Source organism: Bufo gargarizans, chromosome 8 (genome assembly GCF_014858855.1).
Source record: "Bufo gargarizans isolate SCDJY-AF-19 chromosome 8, ASM1485885v1, whole genome shotgun sequence".
Classification (NCBI taxonomy): Eukaryota; Metazoa; Chordata; class Amphibia; order Anura; family Bufonidae; genus Bufo; species Bufo gargarizans.
Window position 1 is genome coordinate 177,948,043 of NC_058087.1, and position 8,803 is coordinate 177,956,845.

General features: G+C 44.0%; 1 protein-coding gene across 1 annotated transcript in view; it reads left to right on the forward strand.

The window, feature by feature from the left end:
* Positions 1-8,699, forward strand: part of LOC122945497 (glucagon receptor-like) — a 39,251-nt gene extending 30,552 nt beyond the window's left edge. The window contains exons 12-13 of the mRNA XM_044304560.1: positions 4,666-4,707; positions 8,524-8,699. Of these exons, the coding sequence (XP_044160495.1) occupies positions 4,666-4,707; positions 8,524-8,595 (114 nt within the window). The 3' untranslated portion in view covers positions 8,596-8,699. The remainder of the gene's footprint in view (positions 1-4,665; positions 4,708-8,523) is intronic.
* The last annotated feature ends 104 nt before the right edge of the window (positions 8,700-8,803 follow it).

An 8,803-nucleotide genomic window follows, 5' to 3' on the forward strand; every position in this document is an offset into this window, starting at 1 on the left:
AATATCTTGCCCAGCAACAACAGTACAGCGGTGGGTAACGAGAGATTTAGAGGGATTTAAATTTGAGGCCTAGTATTTAGGCGCTGGGTCACCGGTATGGATTTAGTGACAGAATTAGACTTGGAAATGCACAGAAGCGTGTGTGTGAAGTTATTCTGAATGACCCTATGTGCACCTTCAATATTATATACCCTTTTAGGGATAGATTTCAAATAGCTCTGATATAGCAGAAACCACTAAATTATGAAATTGCTAAATTGGGAATTGTACTTCAACCCAGAACAAAAAATGTGCTTTGACGGACACTAAATATCTTGCCCAGCAACAACAGTACAGTGGTGGGTAACGAGAGATTTAGAGGGATTTAAATTTGAGGCCTAGTATTTAGGCGCTGGGTCACCGGTATGGATTTAGTGACAGAATTAGACTTGGAAATGCACAGAAGCGGTGTGTGTGAAGTTATTCTGAATGACCCTATGTGCACCTTCAATATTATATACCCTTTTAGGGATAGATTTCAAATAGCTCTGATATAGCAGAAACCACTAAATTATGAAATTGCTAAATTGGGAATTGTACTTCAACCCAGAACAAAAAATGTGCTTTGACGGACACTAAATATCTTGCCCAGCAACAACAGTACAGCGGTGGGTAACGAGAGATTTAGAGGGATTTAAATTTGAGGCCTAGTATTTAGGCGCTGGGTCACCGGTATGGATTTAGTGACAGAATTAGACTTGGAAATACACAGTAGCGGGTGTGTGTGAAGTTACTCTGAATGACCCTATGTGCACCTTCAATATTATATACCCTTTTTGGGATAGATTTCAAAGAGCTCTGATATAGCAGGAACCACTAAATTATGAAATTGCTAAATTGGGAATTGTATTTCAACCCAGAACAAGAAATGTGCTTGAACGGACACTAAATAACTCGCCCAGCTACAGCACTAGGGACAGATTTAGCTGGATATAAATTTGAGGCCTAGTATTTAGGCGCTGGGTGACCGGTATGGATTTAGTGACAGAATTAGACTGGGATATGGCCAAAAAATGAACAGACTATTGCTGGTTAAATGCACTTGGTGTGACAGCTTCACCCTGATGTAGGCTTTAGCCAAAAAACAACCACACCATTGAGGGTTAAATGCACTTGGTGACAGGCGCAGCTTGCCCCTGATTTTGTATATGGCCAAAAAATGAACAGACTATTGCTGGTTAAATGCACTTGGTGTGACAGCTTCACCCTGATGTAGGCTTTAGCCAAAAAACAACCACACCATTGAGGGTTAAATGCACTTGGTGACAGGCGCAGCTTGCCCCTGATTTTGTATATGGCCAAAAAATGAACAGACTATTGCTGGTTAAATGCACTTGGTGTGACAGCTTCACCCTGATGTAGGCTTTAGCCAAAAAACAACCACACCATTGAGGGTTAAATGCACTTGGTGACAGGCGCAGCTTGCCCCTGATTTTGTATATGGCCAAAAAATGAACAGACTATTGCTGGTTAAATGCACTTGGTGTGACAGCTTCACCCTGATGTAGGCTTTAGCCAAAAAACAACCACACCATTGAGGGTTAAATGCACTTGGTCGCAGCTTGTGCTGGCGCACCACAAGACACAAAATGGCCGCCGATCACCCCAGAAAAATGAGACTGACAAACGGTCTGTGCAGCCTAAAAACAGTGAGCAATTGAGGATCAGCAGCTCAATGATCCACAGCTGCAGATCGATCAGTTAATCAAGTCCTTTGGAGGAGTTAATCTGCCTAATCTCGCCCTACTGTCGCAGCCGCAACCTCTCCCTACGCTAATCAGAGCAGAGTGACGGGCGGCGCTATGTGACTCCAGCTTAAATAGAGGCTGGGTCACATGGTGCTCTGGCCAATCACAGCCATGCCAATAGTAGGCATGGCTGTGATGGCCTCTTGGGGCAAGTAGTATGACGCTTGTTGATTGGCTGCTTTGCAGCCTTTCAAAAAGCGCCAAGAAAGCGTCACAAAAGCGCGAAGAAAGCGACGAACACCGAACCCGAACCCGGACTTTTACGAAAATGTCCGGGTTCGGGTCCGTGTCACGGACACCCCAAAATTCGGTACGAACCCGAACTATACAGTTCGAGTTCGCTCATCCCTACTGCTTAATATAACTAATTAATATAACCTTAAAGAGGACCTGTCACCACTCCTGACATGCCAGTTTTAATAGGTACAGGCATTTCCCATGCAATAACAATTCTGGAGCATCTATTCTTATGGCTCTATGTTGTGCCATTCCTTTATTATTTCTACTAGAAGTTACGAATGAATTGCTAGCAGTCTGCAGTAAGGGTACAGAGGGGTGGCAACCAGTAGGGGGTGTGTACCTGCACAGTCTGAAAATGGCAGCACTGATTGGATAGAGTGACTCTGTGAAGGTACACCCCCCCTACTGGTTACCACCCCTCTGTACCCTTACTGCAGACTGCTAGCAAGTCTTTCATAACTTCAAGTTGAAATAATAAAAGTGATGGCACAACATGGAGCCAGAAGAATAGATGCTCCAGAATTGTTATTACATAGGGAATGCATGTAGCTATTAAAACAAGCATGCCAGGAGTGGTGTCAGCTCCTCTTTAACATGGTTTTGGTTCACTAATCCAAGTAACATAGCTAAGTGTGCTTTTAAAGACAACCCCTGTTGATAAGTCCTATTAGGGTATGTGGACATCATAGAAGGGGTTCCGCACTCTGCAAACCAAAACAGAGAGGTGCTGTGTACGAACAGCTTCCGTTCCAGCAAATCAGCAATTCTCTTATTACAAGGGTGGCCCTTTATCTGTATGACCGCCATGTAGTACCTTATTTCCCCGTGGCTGACCATGGCCTCTGGTGATTAAAATCAGCTGATTGCCAGGAGTGGAACCCAAGGCGATCTGCTGAATACCCAGGGGCGGCATTCTGATGAGACAACCCCTTTAGGCCTCATGCACACCATCATGTTTTTGGTCCGTGTCCGATTCACATTTTTTGCGGATTGCACACGGACCTATTCATTTCTATAGGTCCCCAAAAAAAGTACAGCACACGGATGTCATTCATGCCATAACTTATAGAACCTGTTCTATTCTTTTCTGTTTTGTTGACAAGGATAGTTTTTTTTTTTAAACAGTGGTTCCCGCGAAAACTGTGGGAAACACATGAACCGCGTCCATATTTGTGGACCGCAAAATGGATACGGTCATGTTAAGGAGACCTTACTATGAGTCTTAAGTTGGAGACAGCCTCTGCTAAAGGACATATTACCTCCATAGGGATCAACTTCCAGTATAGGAACAAAGGAGAAACAGCTAAAGTCAAATGCTTGAGACCTTAGGAACGTAAGACAATGGGGTTTCAGATTCCAAGTAAACCCTACTTACTGGGGGTCATTTACTAAGAAAGTCTTTTTACGCTGGTCTTAGATTCCCCCCTGCTCTGCCTCTCCTAATTTATGACGAGGCGTGTTTCCAATGTAAATGTTAGTAAATTTGCCAGGGCCAGAGTCCAGGCCCCGACACACCTCTGACCCACTCAACTGCCAGACACGGTGTAAAACCGGCCATGTGCCTAAATATTGTTGCAAGGCCGGTCAAAAAATGGACTTGCAATTAATTTTATGACTAAAATAGTCACAAATTCCTTAATAAATGATCCCCAGCGTATGCTGAATGTTGAGCAACTTGTCCTGGTCTCGTGATGACCACACAGCTGAAGGGCTTGTTACAGTGCAGTTCTCAGAGCTGCCTCGTGTGGTCGGCCATCACAGGACCTGGACTCATTTTCATCCTCTGGAAGTAACCATAAAAGTTCCAATTCACTCACAGCAAGCAGAGATCTTAAAGGGGTATTCCCATCACAGACAATGGGGGGATTTCTAGGATATGCCCCCATTGTCTGATAGGTGTGGGTCCCAGAGGTGGGACCCGCACCTATCAGACAATATGGGCATATCCTAGCGATATGCACCCATTGTCTGTGATGGGAATACCCCTTTAAAGGAGTTGTGTCATCTCAGACAATAATGGCATATCGCTAGGATATGCCCCCCTATTGTCTGATAGGTGCGGGTCCCAGCGCTGGGACCTGAACTTATATCTGGAACGGAGCGAGCAAAGTGGTGGCTGGGGGACTCCGGTCCGGCCACCACCAAGCGCTCTCCCCATAGAAGTGAATGGGAGTGTACCGGGCATGACCGGCCACCGCTTCCATTCACTTCTATGGGCCTGATGGAAATAGCCTGAGATTTTCGGTGGCCCCATAGAAATGAACAGAGGGCGGCTGCGCATGCGCAGTGCGCCCTCCACCACTTTCTAGGCTCCATTCTCTATATACAGTAGGTGCAGGTCCCAGCGATTGTCTGAGATGAGACAACCCCTTTAACACAGTAAGGAATTGATACGATAAGATGAAATCCGCACATAATGCATGCCACAGCAAACTACGTCCGGTGTGCATGTACCCTAAAAGGTACAGATCCACATTTTTCTATAGACAATATCAATTCGTACAGTTCTTTTACAGTCATTCCTCCTTCTACCTTCATTAAGGAGACACTAAATATTCTCCCCTACAATACCCCCATCTCACCTGTGGACAGCAAAAGCCATCCAAACACTTTAAACTCCTGTTGTTATGTCTTATAGGGTTTCCTCGTGGCGGTATTATACTGTTTTGCCAATAAAGAGGTAAGTATATACAGTAGGTTGGTACCGGCACCAAGGTTTAATCTCCGTTCATTATTAGTGATGAGCGGCAGGGGCAATATTCGAATTTGCAATATTTCGCGAATATTTGGGCGAATATTCGCCATATATTCGAGAATTCGCGAATTCGTACTCTCCAGGCATGATTTTTTTTGATTGCGAAAATTCGCATAAAATTCGCATACAAATTTTCGCTGGTATTTTCAAAAAAATTGAATATTCGCAATAACGAATATATTTAGCGATATTCTAAATATTCGTGAATTCTCGAAGTGCCGATATTCGCGATTAAAATTCGCAATTCGAATATTCGTGATCAACACTATTCAGTGATGTAAAAAAATGAGACAAAGATAAATAATTTCAGACCTTTTTCCACCTTAAATGTGACCTATAAACTGTACGACTGAAAAACAAACTGAAATCTTTTAGGTGGAGGGAAAAAAATATAAAAATAAAATAATATGGTTGCATAAGTGTGCACACCCTTAGGACTCATGCACATGACCGTTGTTTGGGTCCGCATCCGAGCCGCCGTTTTGGCGGCTCGGATGCGGACCCATTCACTTCAATGGGGCCGCAAAAGATGCAGACAGCACTCCGTGTGCTGTCCGCATCCATGGCTCCGTTCCGCGGCCCCAGCTAAAAAAATATAACATGTCCTATTCTTGTCTGCGCTTTGCGGACAAGAATAGGCATTTATATTGCCGGCGCCCGTTCCGTTCCGCAAATTGCAGGAAGGCAACACGGCGGCTTCCGTTTTTTGCGGATCCGCGGATTGTGGACCGCAAAAAACGGCATGCCCGTGTGCACGAGGCCTTAAACTAATACTTTGTTGAAGCACCTTTTGATTTTATTACAGCACTCAGTCTTTCTGGGTATGAGTCTATCAGCATGCCACATTTTGACTTGACAAGATTTGCCCACTCTTCTTTGCAAAAACACTCCAAATCTGTCAGATGGCGAGGAGCATCTCCTGGGCACAGCCCTCTTCAGATCACCCCACAGATTTTCAATCGGATTCAGGTCAGGGCTCTGGCTGGGCCATTCCTAAACTGTAATCTTCTTCTGGTGAAGCCATTCCTTGGTTGATTTGGATGTATGCTTTGGGTCGTTGTCATGCTGAAAGATGGAGTTCCTCTTCATGTTCAGCTTTCTAGCAGAAGCCTGAAGGTTTTGTGCCAATATTGACTGATATTTGGAACTGTTCATAATTCCCTCTAGCTTAACTAAGGCCCCAGTTCCAGCTGAAGAAGAACAGCCCCTTGGCATGATGCTGCCCCCACCATGCTTCACTGTGGGGATGGGGTTCTTTTGGTGATGTGCAGCGTTGTTTTTGTGCCAAACATATCTTTTGGAATTATTGCCAAAAAGCTCAACCTTGGTTTCATCAGACCATAACACCTTTTCCCACATGCTTTTGGGAGACTTCAGATGTGTTTTTGCAAAATGTAGCCTGGCTTGGATGTTTTTCTTGGTAAGAAAAGGCTTTCGTCTTGCCCCTCTACCCCATAGCCCAGACATATGAAGAACACGAGAGATTGTTGTCACATGTACCACACAGCCAGGACTTGCCAGATATTCCTGCAGCTCCTTTAATGTTGCTGTAGGCCTCTTGGTCGCCTCCCAGACCTGTTTTCTTCTCGTCTTTTCATACATTTTGGAGGGACGTCCATTTCTTGGTAATGTCACTGTTGTGCCATATTTTCTCCATTTGATGATGACTGTCTCCACTGTGTTCCATGGTAGATCTAATGCCTTGGAAATTCTTTTGTCCCCTTCTCCTGACTGATACCTTCTAACAGTGAGATCCCTCTGAAGCTTTGGAAGCTCTCACGGCTTCTGCTGTCGGAGGCGACTAAGAAAATTTCAGGAAAGACCAACTAGAGCAGCTGACCTGTATTTGGGGTTAATCAGAGGCACTTTACATGATGGCCGGTGTATGCTGACTCCTACTTAACAGGATTATGAATGTGATTGCTTAATTCTGAACACAGCTACATCCCCAGTTATAAGAGGGTGTGCACACTTATGCAGCCACGTTATTATTTTTTTGTTTGTTTTCTTCCCTCCACCTAAAAGATTTCAGTTTGTTTTTCAATTGAGTTGTACAGATTATAGGTGACATTAAAGGTGGAAAAAGTTCTGAAATTATCTTTTTACATCACAGAAACCTGACATTTAAACAGGGGTGTGTAGACTTTTTATATCCACTGTATATACACACACACACATATCCTTTCAAAACTACAACTATATATATATATATATATATATATATTGTAAAATAAAACTCCAGCAATTGACCCATGAATTTGTTTTATTTTACTACTTTTGTATAATAAACTTAAAGGGGTTTTGATATGTATAGCCTATCCTAATGAAAGGTCATCAGTATCTGATTGGTGGGGGTCTGACTATGGCACTCGCAATATGGATTAAATAACGTGATTATTTCATAGTTGGGATCATTTTGGACAAGGAGATACCTATTAATGTGCACTTTGTTGTCCCATTAGGGGGCTTGACCATGCGATTGCTTTATCTCTTGTCTAATACACTGCAATACTTCTGAATTGCTGTGCGTTATGTCGGTCAGTGTAAGGTTGCCTTCACACGTGGCAGAAAATTCTGCCACTGAAAATCGGTTCCATTCACCTTAATAGGGCTTGCAGATATCCATGTGCTTGTCGCCCCATTCAATTGAATAGAACTGATTTTTAGTCGTGGAATTTTTTGCCATGTGCAAAGGCACCCTAATGCCTTATTCACACAGTCAGTGTTTTCCATCAGCGATTTTGAGCCAAAACCAGGTGCAGATCTTTCCCTTATACCTGATGTCGGTGGAGGCTCCTCTCCTGATTTTGGCTCACAATCACTGATGGAAATCACTGACGGCGTAAGGCCTCATGCACATGAACGTATTTTCTTTCTGTGTCCATTCCTTTTTTTTTTGCGGACCATATACGGAACCAGTCATTTCAAAGGTTCTGCAAAAAAAACCTGAAGTTGCTCCGTGTGCATTTTGTTTCCATTCCACAAACAAATAGAACATGCCCTACTATCGTCTGCATTACAGACAAGGATAGTACTGTTCTATTAGGGGCCAGCTGTTCCGTAAAGAACTGAATGCGCACGGACGATATCCGTATGTTTTGCAGACCGCAAAATACATACGGTCGTGTGCATGAGGCCTAACACTGAAACATCCTACCAGGCTCATCGGTGTTCCAGCTTTGGGGCCATAGCGACATGCTGCGACTGCGTCACGACAGTTGCAAAAAATCCATCTAAGATGGATTTTTCTGCGACTGTCGTGTCACAGCATGCCGCATTGCGATACCATAGACTATCATTATAAAGATTGTCGCGCGACACATGTTGCAGTGTAGTTGTGCCCTATGTGTCGCGCAGCCCTAGCCTTAGGGATCAGGGACTGTAACGGCATACACCTACTAGGTTCATCAAGGATCTACATATTAAGGTTCTCCTGTACTTAGACCATCAGGGTTTGGTTAGTGGGGGTCCAGCGATCAGCAGAATGAAGGGGCTGGAGTGTCACGTCACCTTCTTTGTGTACACAGGGACAGTGCTGCACCTGAACTTGTGGCTGTGCCTGGTACTGCAGCTCAGTCCCGTATTCTTGAATAGCTCTGAGCTGCTGTAACAAACACAGCCAAAATATGGCAACTTCATTCTGCTGATCGCCATGAGGTCTGCATGACCCCTTTAAATATAAACACACGTACGGTATATAGGGGTAAATTGAAGATCTAATTCTGTCCTCTTTATTTTCAGGTAAAGTATGAAATACAGAAAAAGTGGCAGATGTGGAAAATGGACGGCTCGTCTCTGCTGTGCCTGCACTGACCAAGATCTGGGTGTATGATGAACTTGTAATCGGAGCTAAAATACTAGACTTCAAGTAAAAGTACTGACGTAACAGCGGCCCACAGGGCACATGAGATCCATCAGTAAAAGAGTGTCCTGGAGCGTCAATATTGGGAGATGGGGGGGGAGGGCAATCATAATGGAGATGTTGTCTATAGTTACTAATCAACTCATAACTTTGCCAAGT